We start from the raw sequence: 24,285 nt of genomic DNA on the forward strand, positions 1-24,285 counted from the left end.
GTCATAGTCATCAGAGCACACTGAGTGGATAACCAGTCCAGACAGAAAGCGGACCAGACTGGGATAAGAAGCACTTGGGTTTAATAGGCATAATCCTGCCAAATTACCCTCCTCACTGGTATAAGAGACCAATGAAAGCTGTGCTCATTCAAACAGTGATTTCACTGAAGCTGACAGATAACCGGGAAAAGTGACAACTTTTATACACACCGGCCATGAAAATCAGCATCAGGCCACTAGGGAATAATGACACAAAACTTACACAACCACACAGTTACTAAACATCCTTCCAGAGTCCAGCATGAGGGAAGAAAGAGGAAAGACTGCTGGCTTGTGCCGAAACACGCCTCTCCTGACCCAATTTTACGATCCCCAGCGGACCCATCAAAAAGGACCACCTCCTTTCTCCTTCTCTCCCACCTCCTTCCCGTTCTCTCGTTTTCTTGACCTTCACATATGATACGAGAGAAGAGAATGTCACGTGTCTGTTGGAGAAGCCTGTGTTGCTCGTTTTGGCGTCGGAGGCCAAATGCATGCTGATGAATTGCCACAAAATCAGGAAGTGCATATGGGAGTGGTGTAGCCAGTGGGGGTCAGCAACCCGCGGGTAGTTTTTTTCCCTCTCCGTACCGCTGAGAGAGCGCCTCGACTCTGAAATTCAGAACGCAGGCCGTGCATGCGGCCGGAATGAGCTAACATCAAAAGGTGTCCATAAATCAAACTGCCATGCCAAGGACCCCCACCCCGTTCCCCACTGCTACCCCCCCTCATCCCTCCCTCTCTCGGTCTGTCCTTCTCCAACCTGAGAACCTGGGCCACGTTCATAGTTGTGTATGAAAGATGGTAGCTCATGGGCCCAGAGATCAAACTCCTTATTCTATGTCTATAGTGTGCAATATTTGCTGGACTTTGCAATGCAGGCACATTCTCTGTGCTCATTCACTCTGGTCCCTCCCTTCTTCTGCCTCCACTGCTGAGGACAAATGAGTCAGAACTAGTAGTAGCCAGGTCAAGGGCAGGTCATTGCTTCCTTGTCATAGAAGATATTTGGGGAGTGGCAGGTTGTTATAAATTGATGCTCAGTAAACAAATTGTTATAATCATTATCAAAAATAGCAGACATTCCTTGGTTTGAATGGACAAGGAATTCCCCTTGGACTTGACTGTTGTAGTGTTCAATAGCGCTTGAAGGAGAGCCCAATCTAAGAAATCCGGTTTCGAGTTTACCAGAGGAGAGGCACAATCCGTCACGCTCTTATCTCGCTGTGTCACATGGGATCTCTTTATCATTCAGCCATGCAAAACACCATTTATCTTCTCCTCCTAATTCACTGCAATGTGATAAAATGCAAAGTCCACCCGGCGCTTTGGTTAAATAAAGAGACAACGTAAGCAAGCACAGGTGTTTCGGTAAACACAGATAGTGGAGTTGAATTATGTTGCGTCCCAATCAGACATGTCTTACCTCTCTCAATCTATCAACCACAAACTCCCTGCTCTTTCTCAACTTCCTCTTTTACTCTGCTCCTATACATGTCTCCTCTTTAGGAGACGGTAGGTTATTGGAAACAGTATAGGAGAAACCTCAAGATGTGTATTGGGTTCATAATGTGAAATTGTTAGATATTACTACACTGTCGAAGCTAGAAGCACAAGCATTTCGCTACACCCGCACTAACATCTGCTAAACACGTGTATGTGACAAATAAAATTTGATTTGATGTAGAACTTAAGAACAGATTAACAGAGTAGGAAGTATTGTCGTCACGATACCAGAATTTTGACTTTGATACCAGGTTTAGTATCACGATACTCGACACCATCACAATATTTGATACCAAAACGATAACATGGCAAAAAATACGTATTAGCCAAAGTCACAGAACTGCAGTTGATCGAGGCAGATCTTTTGAGTTCAATGCCATTACAGTTAAAGAAATGTTTGAATTTTGAATGTATGCATTAAATGAATCTAACTACATAACATAATGGTATTCATTTATTTGAATGGTAAATCTCTACTGATAAACTGGGTAAATCAAGATGTAGCCTAGGCCTATTCACAATACAGGTGAATGCATATTCAATAGAAGTGTGCGCATGCATTGCATTATTGAGCTTGTTTTGACTGATTTCATGGGGCTACAGATGAACACCAGTTTCCTTTCCATTTGGGACTTTATTATACTGATCAACAACATTTGCATAGAAGAAGCAATCTCTTCTTTTATAAAAGTGTACGCTCTCTCTTTAAGACCCATGACCTTATTCACACACACACACACACACACACACACACACACACACACACACACACACACACACACACACACAGTTCAAGGCTAGAGCAAAGATGATCTTGACTGGGAGAGGTGAGGCCGGGGAGACGAAGTGAATGAATAAAGTTTTTGGTGACAATCAGCTTTGGATTTCAACAATATTTTGCGTTATGGTTTCGAGGTACTAGGGTAGTGAATTGATGTTAGCTTCAGTTGTAAGCTAGCAAGGAAGGTTAGCCTACAAAGCTGGTATCTTGCATTATAAAGTGTTCAAGCCTGTAATGGACATTGTTTTGTGAACAGTAATTAACAGTTTAACATTTCTACATGCCGTGTTGCATTATTCAAGTGTGTTAACTTCTGTGCAGCATAAGAGGTGACTTTCATGTTCTAGTATCGAAAAAGTACTGACTTTCGGTATACCGTGCAACAGTAGTAGGAACAGGAAAATGACTTTAGCAGTGAGACAGAAAAAGACAGAAGCCTGGCAGACAGACTGACAGAGTGTGTAGTCAGAGGTGCCAGGTTTAGTCACTGCTCTGAGAACGTCTCCATCGGTGAACTGAAAGTACATGTTTGTCACACAAGGTGTAAATTAACGAGATCTACTGCACAGCCCTGATTAGTGGGCTGCTAGCTTGCACAGCATCACAGTCAACCACAGATGGTGACATAAAAGGCATCCCACGGCACTCTACAGTAAACACCATTCAATCTGGCTACACTGTAAAGGTTAAAAAGCTGGCACACACATACACAGATGCGCAGGCACACAAATACAAAACCCCAAGAATGTGCAGGTGCACACACATATACCACACACAAACACACACTTAACATGATCTCTGTGTCCAACAGAGAACAAGTATGACGTGGTCTGACCAATGATCCTTATCATCTATATGCCAATTTAAGAAGACCGAAAGCCCCCTAACATTATAGTCCCACTGGGCACAGACGTCAGTTCAATGTCTAGCTTTGATTTACATTTGGTTGAGTTGTCAACTTTCGTGAATTCAACTAAAAATGTCACCATGTCATTGGATTTAGATTAAAAGTTGGGCGAAGAAAAATATGAAATGCCCTTACGTTGATTACTTTTTGCAAATCCAATCACTTTTCCATGTTGATTCAACGTCATCACATAGATTTTTTGGGTTGAAATGTGGAAACAACGTTGATTCAAGCAGTTTCCGACTAGTGTTTTCTTAGTTCTGTTTTCATCGATCACAAAATCTTATACAGTTTCCATCTACCAGCTTCTTTGAGGAAGCGGGCAAGGGGATGAGGGATGGGGCAGCCGAGGGGGGTGAAATATTTTCGGTGTGAAGTCATGGTGTTGTGTCATTGGCCCTATGCTGTACGGCTTTCCAAGCAGTCTGGCGCTCCCCCGTTCTACTCATTGATTTAATTTCCATTGCACTTGCATTGGATGTGGTTCTGTTTGATGCTAGATGCCTAGGTCTCCTACTCCCCTTAAAGCGCAACTGAATTGCTAAAGTAGAGAACAAACAGCTAATAATGTTTGCCAGACTTGCATGGATGGTTCACCAACCCTCTGAGTCGAACAGGCCTGGGAACCTCAAAGAAATGTGCACAACAGCATACGCATCAACATCAACAGAACCTCTATGGCATTTAAGGTCTGGGTCCCATCTGTGCTGGTAAACGTGTGTTAGATGTTCTGGTCTCTGCTCTGGAATGAGTTACACTGAAAAAATAAATAATTGTAGTTGTTTCAACTACACTGAACAAAAATATAAACGCGACATGTAAAGTGTTGGTCCCATGTTTTATGAGTAGAAATAAAAGATCCCAGAAATGTTCCATTCGCACAAAAAGCTTATTTCTCTCAAATGTTGTGCACAAATTTGTTTACATCCCCGTTAGTGAGTATTTTATCCTTTGTCAAGATAATCCATCTACCTGTCAGGTGTGGCATATCAAGAAGCTGATTAAACAGCATGATCATTACACAGGTGCACCAAGTGCTTGGGACAATAAAAGGCCACTCTAAAATGTGCCGTTTTTTCACACAATACAATGCCACAAATGTCACCTGTATTGCTACACTTTGCACTTCAAAGTAAATATCAGCTCTGTTAAAAGTACACTAAAGTAAAACTATTGTATTTATCATAGTGATTAAGTAGTAACATTAAAACAGAGTAATATGCCTCACCAAAATTATACAACTATACAGAAAACCCTAGAATTGCTGAAATAAGAGAGACTAGTCAGATTAACTGATAATTGATACAGACATGGTGGCGTAGCAGGAAGACCGGCATGCCGTGAACCAAAAGGTTGCGAGTTCAAATCCCAGGTGAGGACAACAGCTGAGAAGTTGAGCCTCGCGCTTCAACGCTCTTAGTTGTTGCGGAAATGTACCCACTATGCTGTTTATCTTCTGCATCTATGTCATATTTCTGAGTCTACCTTTAATGAACAGAAAAAAAGGGAGTGGAATTTCTCCAGCCTAGTGCCTAACACAAACCATTACAAGTGAGAGGCAATAGCATTGGTATGCACTGAACACCAACTAAACAGTAGGGACTTGCAGTAATCTCAGAGTAAGCCATGCTGCGACATTCCACTGGCAGATGTTCCTACGAGCATTAATGGTGTTCTTCTTGGGCCACTCCTCTTTCCATCTCCTCTCTGCATCCCTTCATTCAAGATCCCTGGCAGATTCAAGATTCAAGATCCCTCCATTGCTCGTCCTGTCGTAAATCACCTCTGTCTTCTTCTCCTCATGAACCAGGAGCTGTTCTTTTATAGCCAAGCCAAGGACACTTTCTCCCATTTATGGCTCCTGCAAGTACAAGGCACTGTGATGGGAACAGCCCCCCTACTCTGCCTTTGACTCTTGCACATCAGTGCCAACCTGTGCCCATGCTGCTGCCAAGTAAACACTCCTCTCTGTTTATGTTGGACTTGGGCAACTTGTCATATACACTTCGATTGATGGTCTACCGAGCGACATACGCTCACACCTTTAGCAGAATGCGGCAGGTCGGTCTGGCCTGTCTCAGCCTGCCTCCTCTGAGGAGAGAATTCGACTGTCTATTCAACTAGAGGGATGGGAAGAGAAAAAGGGAGGGAGGGGGAGAGAGAGAGATAGAGAGAGGAGAGACAGAGACAGAGACAGAGAGACAAAGAGACAGAGAGAGAGAGACAAAGAGACAGAGAGAGAGAGAGAGAGAGAGAGAGAGGCGGCTATTAAAGATACCCGATAAGGAGTCACATTCTTGATGACCAATTTCATCATGCGGAGCAGGGATTTGTCCGTGTTTACTTAAAAGAGGGGAACACGCTCATTCACAGCTGTGCTCCAAATAAACAGCCATATGAATTTAACAGAGAGGAGAAAATGCATATCTAAATCTGCACAAGTAACAGCTTTTAACGCATTCATGCAAGACGAGTTGTCCAGGGTCGGATAGGGTGAGCCAATCCATAACTTGGGTTGAGGAGTTTTTACAAACATACACACATTCACCACAGCCCCTTCAGAAAAAATTATGAGCTGTGAGTAACAACTTGTTATGGTACAGTATAGACAAAAAGCAAAGTGGGTTCAATATCTGCACAAAAGGGGTCAAAATGCATCCAAACACCCACAAATTCAAGGAAATGCGCACACACACACACTCTCCTCCGATTATACCACATCTGTGATGATGTCAAAGTCATTTGGTTTCATTTCTTGCAGATGTTGTGGGAGGCTAGGCTCATTAAGTGTTGGGAAGCAATCAAGCCTAATACACCGGCCTTGGTACTTAGCTCAGTGTGTGTGCGAGTGAGTGCTGGGGTGAGGTGGGTAGCCAAGCCTTATAAAGACAAAGCCACTGCAGTGGTGTTGATGGTCTTGATGGCATGTCGGAACAAACAAGGATTGCGGGCAAATTGCTATGCCTGGACATCACTGTTATGAGAAAGCTTTGTGAGCATGCTGTTGTGGAAAGATGTCAGGCCCTTTAACGCTCTCTGGTTGTATCGTTAGCATTAGCAATAGTGCTTGGCCTTGTTTAGGGCTGTTGAGGATCACTCTGTGGTGGGGATCATAGCCAGCCACAATGCCTCAAAGTGATGGCCAATTAGGCCATATGCTTGGTGTGTGAGATCAACCCAAAAAAGGAGAAGACAAAATCCATGACACTCCAGATGAACAATGACTTCTATCATATACATTGCATAAATCTAGTCTGAAAGATGACAAGAGATACTACATGCTTATCACGGGTGGGTGATCATTCAGGACAGTCTGTCCCACAGATGTGGTTTTTGGCAGCCGCCTTTAAGTCCACAGAGTAAAACCCATGTATTATTATCATTAGAAGAAAGCAAACAGAAAAGGTTTGGGCTTATGTGGTTGATTGATAAATGGATTCCTCACTGTTATTCCTTTCATTGTTATCAGACAGTAGGTTTCAGGTAGGTCACGGTCCTCGAAATAAATGCTTTGGGAGTTGCCAAAGTAATACAGGGGGCAGCTACAGAAGGGATGTTTAAGTTACTGTATGGCGAATATATCTGTATAACATATACACTCCTACTTCAATGGAGGACATAGGGCTGCTGAGTGAACAGTAGTGAAGAGGCCTCTACACCGTATGTCGTTCTCAGGTTTGCCACAAGGTGTAATTACACACCCTACCACGCTGTACAAATTATTATTGGCCGACATTCTTTTTTCCCCAAGTGCCTCTGTTAACCATATAGGCCTATCCTATGATTTAATCATTAGCCACATCCCAACGTAACCATTACTGTTTGTATGAAATTCATAATACACATCACATTACTAGTTCTCAAAACCGCTGCAATTTGTGCCTTGTGCACTTTTACACAGCTTGATGTGACTTGCTTGTTGGTTTTGGAGGCATATTTGCTGGAAAAAAAATATACCCAGCTGTCATCTTTATTTATGGCCTCCATTTATTTGAAAATGGGAAATAATTGCGCTGTTTATAACGACAAGGCACTGTGGTGTGGCTGCCAGTGATCTAGGGCACATTCTCTAACAGTATTGCAAGTTTAGGCGAAGGGGATAGTCATGCATGCCAAAAGCTGAAATGAACCATTAGCCTGCCTAAACCAGACTGAACACTGTCCTCACCATTGTTTCAACTTAGATGGTAGATTACCTCACTATAGATGTGCCATTCAAATGATTAACCTTTTCTAACAGGATAACATTAGTCACATGAGGGAGGTGTTGATACTAACTAGACAGTCAGTCTTGCATCATGACTAGGGCCATGTCTATTGCGCAATCATGTGACATGCCTGGATTTGAACCTTTTTTTAAATCAAACTTTTCTTTTTATGTCAGATGGTCCAGCACCATCCTCAGACAATTGATTAAATGTTTGGTCTAATTCTTATTTCTGGATAAGGCTTAAAATACAGGATAAAATCTTACTATGTCACGATTGAACAAAACAGAGGGGCCTAATCATGATTACATGCCTTCAACATCTCAATAGCTGTACTTCTCATAGTCTTGCAGTAGACAGCATCCTCCTCTTCCCCCTACTCAGTACTGTAGGCCTGGGCGCAGCCAGGGAACCAGTCATGGCTAACTCACAGAGCCGGATACATGACTGGGGGTGATGACTCGACAGGAATCATGCACCTAAACATCTGCTTCATCACAAGAACTATGGAGATGTAGCTGACATCATGCAGTTCCTATGCAGCTAGGAGAGTGGACAGGGCTTTCTCACAAAATGTTATTGGCATAGCCAAATCCTTACACAACATGCATTGACAAGATAGGGTAGAGAGGATGGATTATTTGAAGTCATAGGAGGGACAAAATAAACATTTATGATAGAAAGAGTGAAAGGGGTGAGGGGAGAAGTGAACAACAACATAAGGAAGTGAACAACACATGCCCTAAATAACCTTTATCCCAAAGAGAGAGAGAGAGGAAAGGAGACAGCAGAGCAGGGAGCACCTACGCTGCATCCCGCAGGGGGTCAAGCTCTCAGGATCGGATTTCAGCCATTTACCAACAAGGCAGCCGCTGGAGGAAGCCGTGCCCCCTCACAATAACACTGCAACACCTGGCCACCCACCCCCACTCACACAGGAAACATGAGGTCACTTCCCCCCATTCACAGACAGGCCAGACACACTCCAGCTGCCTGCCATGGACCCCCACACTCAATTGAAGGGTGCCTGGTTAGTGGCTAGTCTGGCTACCAGAGGAAGGAAGGCGGAAGGGGGAAATGGGAGTTGGGGTTTGAGGATATAGGATACAGAAAGAAAAGCATGCTTTGGAGGTAATGCTTGACAGGTCCCTGAAATGGACCACTTGTGTGCTCAATACCTTTTTAAAATTCTGTCGGTTCTATTTTCTGAAAAACAAAAGTGTTTATTTTATTTTATTTATTTATATTGCCTGGGTAGCTTTTACATCGGTCTTAAAGTAACTGGACATCTTCACCAATATTTCACATACCCCAATACTGATTCCCCTTAGAGTGTTTGAGAGTCAGCAAATAGACAGCAAGCAGACCGCAAAAAGTAACAGGTTCCAGTAGCTTCCTCAACAGAGTTGGAGAAAGAGGGAAAGAAAGGTGTGCAGTGTCAAAACTGTCACTACAATTCAACATTCCAGTCTCTAACAACCTGCAAACACTTGACTGTGCATTGTCCTTCATCGTTGTCCTATGGGCTAGAAACTGTCAGGCCTCAAACCCACCCACTACAAGTCAATATGGTCCCACTGAAGTTTAAACATGGCACCACTCCAAAACAGAGCACTGCTAACCTTCAGCAAAACACAGAGACCTCCAAAGAATGCGACCGTGGTCGCTTAAACGCCATAGAGAGAAAAGAGGAAAGAGAGAGAGACAAACAAATACATGATATATTAGAACTCCATAAGCTGTGTCAAGGCAGGAATACCAGACACTACATATTACATAAAGGATGTCGGCTTTTGGCTTTTATTGAACTCTGTGGAAAAATTAACTGTAAAAGCAACAGACTGGCCTTGTTGGCACAGCAGAACACTACAGACACACAGCTCTTCATGGGAGGAAGTTGAGTTGTGGTGTACAAGTGAGCAGAAGAGCTATCTGTGTTATTTCAATGTTGATGGAAGTACATGGCTTTGAGCTGAACTCCCACTGTCCATGTAGGGTCAGAAATTATTGATACCCTTGATAAAGATGAGCAATAATGACTGTATAAAATAAAGAATTCAAATAATGAGCTATATTGTACGCACATTTTTTTGGGGGAAACTATTATTTTACACTAATACAATGACTCAAAGAAAAATATTTTGTTTAACAAGTAATATATTTTTTTCTATAAAAAAAAAGGTAGGGGATCAAAATTATTGACACTGACTGATTATTGATGTGCAGTTCGCAAACAATTCATTCTTTTTGAATGACTCTTTGTACTGACTCGAGAGTCATGACTTGTTTTTCTGAGTTTTAGTAGTTTGTTTGACCCGCTGGCTGGTCGCAATGAATTCTACAGCAGGATTAATACGCACTCCTTCGGCTCAGCGGCTCTGGAGCGTCTCCGACCAACAACTGTCTGTCATATATGTGCGCAGGAAAACAGATCATGCTGCAGGCAGCATAAAGAAGAAAGATACATGTTTAGAACTGATAATTGATCGCATGGTGCAAGAATGAATGCAATTAATTTATTATTGAATGTTATGATGGACACAGATTTGTAGAACCAAAACATACACATAGCCTTTGCTCAACAAACTCAAAGTCGAGAACAAATCATTGGGGTGCCTCTTCAGAAAGTTTACGTGAAAATACAAATCACTGATGCATTTTGTTCATGTCTTATGATCATCTTTGGCATATTAATGTATTTTCTAACAAGTTTATTCAATACATTAAGTTGATTTCCTACTAAGCTCAATAAATGTTTTAATATTGTTGAATTCCGTTTTAATGTCTGGATTCTGTGATTCCGTCCGCGTTCTACGCAACACTGATTTTATAGGGCCCTAGAGAAGATCAAAGATCATACCCCCAAGACATGCTAACCTCCCCTGTTATTGGCAATGGTGAGAGGTTAGCATGTCTTGGGTGTATGATCTTTGACCCTCTGTGACTTTCATAAGTGACAATGTGATGCTACGGAAAAATGAAGAGCATTGATGTCGAAAGTAAACTAATTCCCATCTAATCTAATTTTATAAATCAAATGTAATTTAATATAGATCAAAAGACAAGGATTACTATATTTATATCTGTGTTTATGAAACAAGCTTTGTATTTGATCTAAACTAAGGTTTTAGCAGTGGGAAGACACTTATTTCCATCCTTGTTTATGAATAAATAGCTATTTTCTTATTTAAAATAATTGATGACATCTTTTATAAGACATACATTACATGACCAAAAGTATGTTGACACATGCTCGTCGAACATCTCATTCCAAAATCATGGCCATTAATATGGAGTTGGTCCCCCTTTTGCTGCTATAACAGCCTCCACTCTTCTGGGAAGGCTTTCCACTAGATGTTGGACATTGCTGCGGGGACTTGCTTCCATTCAGCCACGAGCATTAGTGAGGTCGGGCACTGATGTTGGGCGATTAGACCTGGCTCGCAGTTAGCGTGCCATTTCATCCCAAAGGTGTTCGATGGGGTTGAGGTCAGGGCTCTGTGCAGGCCAGTCAAGTTCTTCCACACCGATCTTGACAAACCATTTCTGTATGGACCTCGCTTTGTGCACAGAGGCATTGTCATGCTGAAACAGGAAAGGGCCTTCCCTACACTATTGCCACAAAGTTGGAAGCCCAGAATCGTCTAGAATGTCATTGTATGCTGTAGCGTTGAAATTCCCTTCATTGGAACTAAGGGGCCAAGCCCGAACCATGAAAAGCAGCCCCAGACCATTTTTCCTCCTCCACCAAACTCTACAGTTGGCACTATGCATGGGGCAGGTAGCGTTCTCCTGGCATCCACCAAACCCAGATTTGTCCGTCGGACTGCCAGATGGTGAAGCGTGATTCATCACTCCAGAGAACGCGTTTCCACTGCTCCAAGAGTCCAATGGCGGCGAGCTTGGCATTGCACATGGTGATCTTAGGCTTGTGTGCGGCTGCTCGTCCATGGAAACCCATTTCATGAAGCTCCCGACGAACAGTTATTGTGCTGACGTTGCTTCCAGAGGCAGTTTGGAACTCGATAGTGAGTGTTGCAACCGAGGACAGACGATTTTCACGTGTTAAGCGCTTCAGCACTCAGTGGTCCCGTTCTGTAAGATTGTGTGGCCTACCACTTCGCGGCTGAGCCGTTGTTGCTCCTAGACGTTTCCGCTTTACAATAACAGCACTTACAGTTGACCGGGGCAGCTCTAGCAGGGCAGAAATTTGACGAACTGACTTGTTGGAAAGGTGGCATCCTATGACGGTGCCATGTTGAAAGTCACTGAGCTCTTCAGTAAGGCCATTCCACTACCAATGTTTGTCTATGGAGATTGCATGGCTGTGCGCTCGATTTTAAACACCCGTCAGCAACCGGTGTGGCTGAAATAGCTGAATCCACTCATTTGAAGGGGTTTCCACATACTTTTGTATACAGTGGGGAAAAAAAGTATTTAGTCAGCCACCAATTGTGCAAGTTCTCCCACTTAAAAAGATGAGAGATGCCTGTAATTTTCATCATAGGTACATGTCAACTATGACAGACAAATTGAGGAAAAAAAATCCAGAAAATCACATTGTAGGATTTTTAATGAATTTATTTGCAAATTATGGTGGAAAATAAGTATTTGGTCACCTACAAACAAGCAAGATTTCTGGCTCTCACAGACCTGTAACTTCTTCTTTAAGAGGCTCCTCTGTCCTCCACTCGTTACTTGTATTAATGGCACCTGTTTGAACTTGTTATCAGTATAAAAACACCTGTCCACAACCTCAAACAGTCACACTCCAAACTCCACTATGGCCAAGACCAAAGAGCTGTCAAAGGACACCAGAAACAAAATTGTAGACCTGCACCAGGCTGGGAAGACTGAATCTGCAATAGGTAAGCAGCTTGGTTTGAAGAAATCAACTGTGGGAGCAATTATTAGGAAATGGAAGACATACAAGACCACTGATAATCTCCCTCGATCTGGGGCTCCACGCAAGATCTCACCCCCGTGGGGTCAAAATGATCACAAGAACGGTGAGCAAAAATCCCAGAACCACACGGGGGACCTAGTGAATGACCTGCAGAGAGCTGGGACCAAAGTAACAAAGCCTACCATCAGTAACACACTACGCCGCCAGGGACTCAAATCCTGCAGTGACAGACGTGTCCCCCTGCTTAAGCCAGTACATGTCCAGGCCCGTCTGAAGTTTGCTAGAGTGCATTTGGATGATCCAGAAGAGGATTGGGAGAATGTCATATGGTCAGATGAAACTTTTTGGTAAAAACTCAACTCGTCGTGTTTGGAGGACAAAGAATGCTGAGTTGCATCCAAAGAACACCATACCTACTGTGAAGCATGGGGGTGGAAACATCATGCTTTGGGGCTGTTTTTCTGCAAAGGGACCAGGGACGACTGATCCGTGTAAAGGAAATAATGAATGGGGCCATGTATCGTGAGATTTTGAGTGAAAACCTCCTTCCATCAGCAAGGGCATTGAAGATGAAACGTGGCTGGGTCTTTCAGCATGACAATGATCCCAAACACACCGCCCGGGCAACGAAGGAGTGGCTTCGTAAGAAGTATTTCAAGGTCCTGGAGTGGCCTAGCCAGTCTCCAGATCTCAACCCCATAGAAAATCTTTGGAGGGAGTTGAAAGTCCGTGTTGCCCAGCGACAGCCCCAAAACATCACTGCTCTAGAGGAGATCTGCATGGAGGAATGGGCCAAAATACCAGCAACAGTGTGTGAAAACCTTGTGAAGACTTACAGAAAACGTTTGACATGTGTCATTGCCAACAAAGGGTATATAACAAAGTATTGAGACACTTTTGTTATTGACTAAATACTTATTTTCCACCATAATTTGCAAATAAATTCATAAAAAATCCTACAATGTGATTTTCTGGATTTTTTTTCCTCATTTTGTCTGTCATAGTTGACGTGTACCTATGATGAAAATTACAGGCCTCTCTCATCTTTTTAAGTGGGAGAACTTGCACAATTGGTGGCTGACTAAATACTTTTTTTCCCCACTGTATATAGTGTAATTGGAATGGCGCTGATTTATAAATTAGATTAAGCATCTGTTCTATTGTACCAACACTGACACACCCAGAAGAGGAGCTCCTTTAAAGAACAGTGTAGTTTGTCAGACCTCTGACACCTTAGTGAGAGAGGTTAAGGGAGCGTTCCTCAGCTAAGACGAGGTGACGCAACAACCAATGGGGGAACTCTGCCGGTTCACGCTCGGTTCATAGCCAAAAAAAGTATCCCTTACGGCCAACCTAAATGATGCCGCCGACAGAAGTAGAGTGACCGCCTGCGTCGGCAAAAGGGCAGTGAATTGCGCAGCGCTGTAGTTGGTCTCCACCATCTAGCTCACGCAGTAATGCTGCTCAATGAACAATGTTTGGCGGGAAAAAGGGGCCGGGCACTGAGAGAGTTATACTAACTTTCGCCATCTACATGGGAGATGTGAATTGCAGGCTATTACCACTGCCATGTCTGCGCTCAGGTAGAATCCACATTAGCCTAGCCATTAGCCCAAACAAAGAAAACCATATTTCAAAGTTGATACATGTGCATCCAGGTATACTTACAGTACCAGTCAAAAGTTTGGACACACCTACTCATTCAAGGGTTTTTCTTTATTTTTACTGTTTTCTACATTGTAGAATAATAGTGAAGACATCAAAACTATGAAATAACCCATATGGAATCATGTAGTAAGCAAAAAGTGTTAAACAAATCAAAATATATTTTACATTTGAGATTCTTCAAATAGCCACCCTTTGCCTTGATGACAGCTTTGGACACTCTTGGCATTCTCTCAACCAGCTTTACCTGGAATGCTTTTCCAACAGTCTTGAAGGAGTTCTCACATATGATGAGCACTTGTTGGCTGCTTTTCCTTCACTCTGCCGTCCGACTCATCCCAAACCATCTCAATTGGGTTGAGGTCGGGGGACTGTGGAGGCCAGGTCATCTGATGCAGCACTCCATCACTCTCCTTCTTGGTAAAATAGTCCTTACACAGCCTGGAGGTGTGTTGGGTCATTGTCCTTTTGAAAAACAAATGATAGTCCCACTAAGCCCAAACCAGATGGGATGGCGTATCGCTGCAGAATACTGTGGTAGCCATGCTGGTTGAGTGTGCCTTGAATTCTAAATAACCAGCAAAGCACCCCCACTACATAACACCTCCTCTTCCATGCTTCACGGTGGGAAATACACATGCGGAGGTCATCCGTTCACCCACACCGCGTCTCACAAAGACACGGCGGTTGGAACCCAAAATCTCAAATGAAGCTGGTTGAGAGAATGCCAAGAGAGTGCAAAGCTGTCATCAAGGCAAAGGGTGGCTATTTGAAGAATCTCAAATATAAAATATATTATGATTTGTTTAACACTTTTTTGGTAATTACATGATTCCATGTGTGTTATTTCATAGTTGATGTCTTCACTATTATTCTACAATGTAAAAAATTGTAAAAATAAAGAAAAACCCTTGAATGAGTAGGTGTGGCCAAACTTTTGACTGGTAGTGTATGTGGGTGAGTAAACCTATTTTAATGACATTATTTCATATGATTTAATACATGTTATTAACAAAGTGTGCTCCACTTGAAGTAGAAATTGAAATGTATTACATGAAACAAACTACAGGAAATGGGTTAACTGCTATGTTAAACAACTGCAGTAATGGTTGCTTTGGTTGTCAACAGCCTTGTGGCTATTGTAGTCTTTTGACTGTAGAAAAACAGGGAACTCTAAAGTTGTCCCAGGGGAGGCAGGAGGCAGGCAGCATGCGAAGGAGAGCCAACTGCGCAGGCGCCTTACCTAGTCAGTCTGGAACTCACCGTTAGCCTGGTAATACAGCTATTTTAAAGGTATGATTTACCTTCCAGTGACCACATCTTCCCTTTCTTGCCCAATGTAACATGAGAAACGGCAACAGATGAGACAGCAACATGACTAGGGTTACAAAATTCCCAGGTTATCCTGCTTATTCCATCCTGATTCCAGGAGTTTTCTTACCAGGATTTCAGGAAAACCAGGGAATTTTGGGAAAGTTCAACCCTAAATATGGCTAGCATTTACAGTACTATGCAACTATGAAAATTCACACAAACTCAAACACAGCGACATACCCATCCCAAACACATTGCCACATCCCATTTTATCTTGCCACTGAGAACTGCTCAGCCTTGGGGACTTTGACCACCGAGTCATTGAGGAGGGAACTGCTCAGCTAGCTACCTGCATCAGTGCCAGGATGCCCCAGGCATGCCAGTCCTGATGACAGCCTTAGGGTTCGACATGTAGCACGAAAGCCAGAGAAAACAGAGGGAATAGTGGTGGTAGGTATTCCATGGCTCTGTCTCAAATGGCACCCTATTCCCTCCATAGTGGACTACTTTTGACCAGAGCCATATGGGCCCTAAGTATTGCATTTTTTTAGGGAATCAGAGGAGGTTAGTGGCATGTTAATTGGGGAGGATGGGCTCGTGGTAATGGCTGGAGCGGAATGGTATCAAACATGGTTTCCATGTGTTTGATGCCATTCCATTTGCTCCGTTCTGGCCATCATTATGAGCTGTCCTTCCCTCAGCAGCCTCCACTGTAGGGAATAGGGCACCATTTGGGATGCAGCCCATCTGTGGGCACTGGGCAGGCCAGCACTCCCTGTGACAAGAATAGTCCCTCTTCCCTGCACATGTTTCTTCTCTTCTCCACTCATGGCTCCCTCTGTCTTCAGTCCCAGTTATCACTGTGTGTAATTACTGAAGGTGCTAAGTGGCAAGAATTTTCATATTCCCTCAGCTCAACTGGAGCATGTTCAGGGACACTACAAAGTCTAGAGAACCTCCAATTATCTTAGCACTTCTATACCCTTGTATTTACAATATTGGCTGACGTGGTTAAATACTGAGTTAGTAGACATATGAAATATCTCTCCAACCAACTGAGACTTGGAGAAACCCATGAATTAAGCAATTTAGCCTACTAGGTCACCTTTCCTACTATTTGCATTTATTTATTTTACCTTTATTTAACTAGGCAAGTCAGTTAAGAACAAATTCTTATTTACAATGACGGCCTACACCGGCCAAACCCGGAGGACGCTGGGCCAATTGTGCGCCGCCCTATGGGACTCCCAATCACGGCCAGTTGTGATACAGCATGGAATCGAACGAGGGGATCTGTAGTGACGCCTCAAGCACTGAGATGCGCTATACTTATTAGGAGATAATTGGAGTGGTTTGGGTGGGAGCTATTGACCTTTTGTTGCTTCAGAAATGTGAAAAGTATACACTTCATATGGGATCATTAGTCAGAAGATCCCATTCTATGAGTGTACATGCTGTTATGGCACTACTTTATAACTCCCTTTGTTGCATTGCCCTACAGAAAGCTAAAGTTTATAAATATAGTCCAGTCTCAATTGTTCTCAGGTTACTTAGTGTCATTAGTATAATATGGACAGAACTGCTACAAAGTAGGCTATTTCTAAATTGTCTGATCCTTTCTTCCTGTCCTGACATTGATTATATGCATTGCTTTATCTATCCTTCATTCATTCAGAATCCGGGAGCACTGCTGAACTTCTTTTCATCAGCCTCACTTTGCAAATGAAAAGTTAAACTTAAGTATTTACTTCAATAAATGCACATTAGGCCTACATTACCGACTTCAGTCTAAAATGAGCAATGAATGGGAATGATTAAAAGAAAAATAGAATAGATTTCATCAATAAATCCGTGTGCAAAGAATAAGAAACGTGTGTGTAGGCCTACCTAAGAAAAGTGGAGATATGATGGCGAAAAGTTTGCAATTCATTCATTATTGTAGGTAGAAAAGTTGATTGCGCTTACCCGACGTTATATCTGCTGTTGAATGCACCTTTGCGACTTGACAATCGAAGCCCACCTCTCGCGCTGTGTCACCAGACATTCAAACGATGAGGATTGCAGCCGGTCTGCCGGTCGCTACTCCAGTGACAGATTATTATACTGTACAATTTCCCCCGTTGCTTTTCACTGCAGTCTACTCAGACCTCTAACTGTACAATGCTAGAGAGTGACACAGCTCACCGGCGCTCTACTGTCTATGAGGAAGTTGGTGGTGAGTCACAAGACCCCGCCCCGATATTGGAGAAAAATCTCCTCCCTCTTACTTCGAACCTTCGGACTGTGCTGTGCTTTGGTCATGTAGGCCAGGGATGGGAAACTGGCGGCCTGCCTTTAGTAGACCCGCGATCAATTCCCCCCCCCAAAATAAACAGTCGGGATCTCAATTTACTGTTGAGAGTAAGAATAATAGAATACACAAGGTGCAATTTCTAAATTCGGTTGTGTCTCAGCAGTTTTTCTCTTGTTATGTCAGTCACTGACTGTCACTCAATTATCCCATGTCAGCATTTAAAAAAATAGATTGGTTACTAGTCTAGCCAGCTATCCAAACTTGTATTAATCATGGCTGAATTACGGACCGGGGCCCCCATTGATTTTCTTAGTCACTCTCACTTGCTGAAAACAAAGTATATTCACACCTTACACAAAAATAACTTCATGGAAATGGCAATCTAGGCTACAGCTGACATCATTTGCTAGACACATAACAGGTAGGTGGGGATAACAGATAACAGGTAGGTGGGGATAACAGATAACAGGTAGGCCTAGGCTATACACAACACTGACAAACAAACTTGCACAAGAATATGGACAGTAAGCCAACAACCGTATAGTTATGTGTTCTGGACTTGAATTGCCATAGCCTAGAGTTCATCCAATGTTGTCAACAAGTGCATAATAGGCCCTCTGGGATTGGGATTGCTTTCATTTCCTTTGGTCATTCTTTCATTACGTTTTTTGTTGTTGTAAGTTTATTGATAGCTTCTACACGTGTTAAACTGAAACCTATATGTGTGTATACAGTGAGGGAAAAAAGTATTTGATCCCCTGCTGATTTTGTACGTTTGCCCACTGACAAAGAAAGGATCAGTCTATAATTTTAATGGTAGGTTTATTTGAACAGTGAGAGACAGAATAACAACAAAAAAATCTAGAAAAACGCATGTCAAAAATGTTATAAATTGATTTGCATTTTAATGAGGGAAATAAGTATTTGACCCCCTCTCAATCAGAACATTTCTGGCTCCCAGGTGTCTTTTATACAGGTAACGATCTGAGATTAGGAGCACACTCTTAAAGGGAGTGCTCCTAATCTCAGCTTGTTACCTATATAAAAGACACCTGTCCACAGAAGCAATCAATCAATCAGATTCCAAACTCTCCACCATGGCCAAGACCAAAGAGCTCTCCAAGGATGTCAGGGACAAGATTGTAGAACTACACAAGGCTGGAATGGGCTACAAGACCATCGCCAAGCAGCTTGGTGAGAAGGTGACAACAGTCGGTGCGATTATTCGCAAATGGAAGAAACACAAAATACCTGTCAATCTCCTTCGGCCTGGGGCTCCATGCAAGATCTCACCTCGTGGAGTTGCAATGATCATGAGAATGGTGAGGAATCAGCCCAGAACTACACGGGAGGATCTTGTCAATGATCTCAAGGCAGCTGGTACCATAGTCACCAAGAAAACAATTGGTAACACACTACGCCGTGAAGGACTGAAATCCTGCAGCGCCCGCAAGGTCCCCCTGCTCAAGAAATCACTTATACAGGCCCGTCTGAAGTTTGCCAATGAACATCTGAATGATTCAGAGGAGAACTGGGTGAAAGTGTTGTGGTCAGATGAGACCAAAATCGAGCTCTTTGGCATCAACTCAACTCGCCGTGTTTGGAGGAGGAGGAATGCTGCCTATGACCCCAAGAACACCATCCCCACCGTCAAACATGGAGGTGGAAACATTATGCTTTGGGGGTGTTTTTCTGCTAAGGGGACAGGACAACTTCACCGCATCAAAGGGACGATGGATGGGGCCATGTACCGTCAAATCTTGGGTGAGAACCTCCTTCCCTCAGCCAGGGCATTGAAAATGGGTCGTGGATGGGTATTCCAGCATGACAATGACCCAAAACACACGGCCAAGGCAACAAAGGAGTGGCTCAAGAAGAAGCACATTAAGGTCCTGGAGTGGACTAGCCAGTCTCCATTAAAATTATAGACTGATCATGTCTTTGTCAGCAGGCAAACGTACAAAATCAGCAGGGGATCAAATACTTTTTTCCCTCACTGTATATGAGTCAACAAGAGGGAGCGTTCTCGATGTAAACGTCAACAGCTGCATGTCCTTGGGGTAGAAATTAAATACTTAATCACCTGAGATCTGGGCCGGTATTCAAAACGTGTCTGTAGGATCAGTTTGTCCTTTTAGATCATAACCAATAAGATTATAAGGACATGAGGGTACCTGATCCTAGATCAGCATTCATAGAAACTTTTTTAATACACTCCCAGGAATAGAGGAGAGGTTAATCTAAGTGTTTCAGCTGTGCTGAGCCTGTAGAACATAATGTTGACAAAAGCATCACCCTACACCATGGTATTGTTCAGGTCTGGACTGGTGTGTTTTGATCGTCACATTTTATTTAGACTACACAGAGACAAGTGCCTAGGCTAGCTCTAGCAGATCACCATTTCACATGGTTCTGCACTCAGCCCAAACTCCTTTTACATAACTAGGCATGAGTGCCGACTGAGTGCCGACAGTACCAGTTCACTGAGGACTTAGTCAAGAAGAAGATGGATGTCATCAAATAAATCTATGGTTTTCAAATAATAATAGTAAAAGGAACAAGGAAGTCGTTTTGAGCACTGCTTTGATTATTCTTAAAAGTAGCTTTTAAAAGAAACCGTTTTGAGTGCTGCCTTGGAATCATCAGAGTACATAGACGGAAAACAAGATAGTGTAGTTGGGAAAAGTAACTGGGTGGATATGGTCTTGACATTGAAGCAGGGTCTTTACCAAGAGTGTGTATGTTACTGTTAGATTCAGTATACTGTATTTAATGTGATAAAGAAGACATGCATGTGAAGGTCACCCCTTTCTACTACTGTAAACCATATTAGAAACCATATTCATATTTTACAACCTGCATCATGGGTTGCAAAACCTTATGGAAAACAATATTGTGTCACGTCTTAAAAGGATGAGGGTTGATAAACAAGGATTCTTCACGTTTCCTATGACATGTGAGACTCCTCAGTCCTCACGGTTCAAAGGCAAGACAATTGGAAGAGTGTGGTCTCTGATACTGTCAGGACCTCTCAACGCCTCACTCCCCTAATTATAAATTCACATTTTACACACCGAAGCGGAAGCTTGTCAGTCCTGCACAACAAATTAGAGAATAGAAGCCGCTCTATTCACACAGGTAAAAAGTGATCTTCTTCCCAGAGATGTTGAGAGATGTTGAGATCCATACTATACCCCAACACAAAACAACTCTCTCTCTCAATTTTGGAAAACAAGCACAGATTAATTGAAGCCCTATGACTCTAGAGATATATGAGAATGATACATTTCCTGATGGTACCATCTATTGTATGATACCACCTATTGTACAGCCATATCCCCCAAACTGCTCCAGGGGTGCTGCTTTGCGGTTGACTCTGTTCTGCACCCAGCCTGTTGTGTTTGTGTGTGTGTGGTGTCGGTTGGGAACCGTGACAGCAAAAATAACAAAATGAGTGCAAATGTTCCACCATAGTCAAGTACTGTCAGGACACATTTTGACCTTTGATTTAGATTTAGAGTTTTAGATTACATTTAGAATCAGATTTGGATGCGGTTCGGAATGCAATCTGATATGACCTGTTATGAGTTCAGCCAGGTGACTGTCATGTAATGTGTCAAATAAAACGTCACAAAAAATAAAATGTTCATTTCTGAAGGGTGATGTGGCATCTGCCAAGAGAGTTAGCCATAATGGGTCACCATAGGCTAGAGTAGCTATCCATAGACCACGTCTAAGTGGGATGCAGGGTGGTGTTGGTACGTCGGGTGAGGTTGTGTTTTCTCTAGCAGGAGGTAAGCTTGGCTTCTTATATGGTGTTGAGTAAAGCTTAAACCATGTATTTAGATTGTAGGTAGGTAGGTATTGTAGTTAGATATTGTAGGTAGTTTATTTAGGTAGTTATTGTAGGTAATTATTGTAGGTAAGTATTGTATTCGAGTGAGCCCGGCGAAGCACGAGGCTAGCTAACCTAGCGGGTAGCTACTGGTAACTTTTAGCAACGGTGGATAGTTGTTTCCAATGTTATTTCACGCTTAAGAGTACCTGTAATTAAGCCAGCTAGCTACCTACCATTCAGCTGTTTTTCTAACCTCATTATCTGAAGCATTAACCGATAGAGCTAGCTAGCTAGCGGGTAGCTACTGGTAACTTTTAGCAACGGTGGATAGTTGTTTCCAATGTTATTTCACGCTTAAGAGTACCTGTAATTAAGCCAGCTAGCTACCTACCATTCAGCTGCTTTTCTAACCTCATTATCTGAAGCATTAACGTTAGGTAGTTAGTAGCTAGTGTACTTAATTACAGCTACTGATTGCAGAAAACCACCCAGACAGCTGGCGTCGGGTAAGTTTGGCTTTATGCATAGCTTGGGCTTTGTCGAGTAAGGCTTAAACTATGTATTTAGATTGTAGTTGGGTATTGTAGCTAGGCATCGTGGGTTGTTGTGGGTAGTTGTTGTATGTAGTTATTGTAGGTTACTTTTGTATTCGGCGGTGCCGGGTGTAGCACGAAGCTAGCTAGCTAACTCACCTCCTGGTCTAGCTGGCGAGTAGCTGTTAGCAACGGTAGCAACTAAATACAATATCCTTTTAGCCAGCTACATTCGGTCGCAGCGACGCCGTTTTTCAAACAAAGTCAACACAGCAGCCATTGCTAGCTAGCCAACACTACCGGCTAGCTGTACTGTAGTAGCTAAATACAATATCTTTGTGCTAGCTAGCCAACGTTTAATTATTGCTGCGTTATGAAAGAACTAGACATGGACACAAATTATCTGTTTAGTGTGTTAACACACTATTGGTAGTTTGTTGTAACCAAGTATTGGTGCTAAACTGTGTGTTATTGGATGCTAGCATGCTAGTTAGCTATGGCGTCATAGTTAGTTAGCTGAATAAAGTAAGTTGAGTCTATTCCTTGAAACATTGAACCGCTGTAGTTTACAACAATTCTAATTTCTAAAGTGGAAGTTGGGAGAGTTTTATTCGGGTGGTTCAGTGAAACAATTATAGTTTCTGAGGTGGAAGTTGGGAGAGTTATATTTTTTTGGTGAGGGAGGCCCTGCTCTCTCCTTTCCCAGATGTTTAGTTCATTTCATTCCGATCTCCTCTGCATTATTGTAGCCATCTGCTACAGCCTGTCAACTATGCCTCTGCCTATCCCTGTTCTCTCCTCTCCGCACAGGCTACACAAACGCCTCACACCGCGTGGCTGCTGCCTCTCTAACCTGGTGGTCCCTGCACGCACCACACACCTGGAGTTCCAGGTCTCAGGCAGCCTCTGGAACTGCCGTTCTGCTGCCAACAAGGCTGACTTCATCCCAGCCTATGCTACCCTCCAGTCCCTCGACTTCCTGGCGCTGACGGAAACATGGATTACCACTGAAAACACTGCTACTCCTACTGCTCTCTCCTCGTCTGACCATGTGTTCTCGCATACCCCGAGAGCATCTGGTCAGAGGGGTGGTGGCACAGGAATCCTCATCTCTCCCAAGTGGTCATTCTCAATTTTTCCCCTAACCCATCTGTCTATCTCCTCATTTGAATTCCACGCTGTCACAGTCACTAGCCCATTTAAGCTTAATATCCTTGTCATCTATCGCCCTCCAGGTTCCCTTGGAGAGTTCATCAATGAGCTTGACGCCTTGATAAGTTCCTTTCCTGAGGATGGCTCACCCCTCACAGTTTTGGGGGATTTCAACCTCCCTACGTCTACATTTGACTCATTTCTCTCTGCCTCCTTCTTTCCACTCCTCTCCTCTTTTGACCTCACCCTCTCACCGTCCCCCCCTACTCACAAGGCAGGCAATACACTTGACTTCATCTTTACTAGATGTTGCTCTTCTACTAATCTCACTGCAACTCCCCTCCATGTCTCCGACCACTACTTTGTATCCTTTTCTCTCTCGCTCTTATCCAACACTACTCACTCTGCCCCTACACAGATGGTAACGCGCCGCCGCAACCTTCGCTCTCTCTCTCCCACTACTCTCTCCTCTTCCATCCTATCATCTCTTCCCTCTGCTCAATCCTTCTCCCTCCAATCTCCTGATTCTGCCTCCTCAACCCTCCTCTCCTCCCTTTCTGCATCCTTTGACTCCCTGTGTCCCCTATCCTCCCGGCCGGCTCGGTCCTCCCCTCCAGCTCCGTGGCTTGATGACTCATTGCGAGCTCACAGAACAGAGCTCCGGGCAGCTGAGCGGAAATGGAAGAAAACTAAACTCCCTGCCGACCTGGCATCTTTTCACTCCCTCCTCTCTACATTTTCTTCATCTGTTTCTGCTGCTAAGGCCACTTTCTACCACTCTAAATTCCAAGCATCTGCCTCTAACCCTAGGAAGCTCTTTGCCACATTCTCCTCACTGCTGAATCCCCCCCCTCCTCCCTCTCTGTGGATGACTTCGTCAACCACTTTGAAAAGAAGGTTGACGACATCCGATCCTCGTTTGTTAAGTCTAATGACACTGCTGGTCCTGCTCACACTGCCCTACCCTATGCTTTGACTTCTTTCTCCCCTCTCTCTCCAGATAAAATCTTGCGACTTGTGACTGCAGGCCGCCCAACAACCTGCCCGCTTGACCCCATCCCCTCTTCTCTTCTCCAGACCATCTCCGGTGACCTTCTCCCCTACCTCACCTCGCTGATCAACTCATCCTTGACCGCTGGCTAT

At 43.4% G+C, this 24,285-nt stretch overlaps 1 protein-coding gene across 1 annotated transcript in view; it reads right to left on the reverse strand.

Moving 5' to 3' along the window:
* The window catches only part of LOC123492921 (four and a half LIM domains protein 3-like), a 40,902-nt gene extending 23,401 nt beyond the window's left edge, over positions 1-17,501 (reverse strand). The window contains exon 1 of the mRNA XM_045226628.1: positions 17,292-17,501. Within this exon, the coding sequence (XP_045082563.1) occupies positions 17,292-17,370 (79 nt within the window). The 5' untranslated portion in view covers positions 17,371-17,501. The remainder of the gene's footprint in view (positions 1-17,291) is intronic.
* Positions 17,502-24,285: the final 6,784 nt, after the last annotated feature.

Source organism: Coregonus clupeaformis, chromosome 17 (assembly GCF_020615455.1).
Source record: "Coregonus clupeaformis isolate EN_2021a chromosome 17, ASM2061545v1, whole genome shotgun sequence".
NCBI lineage: Eukaryota > Metazoa > Chordata > Actinopteri > Salmoniformes > Salmonidae > Coregonus > Coregonus clupeaformis.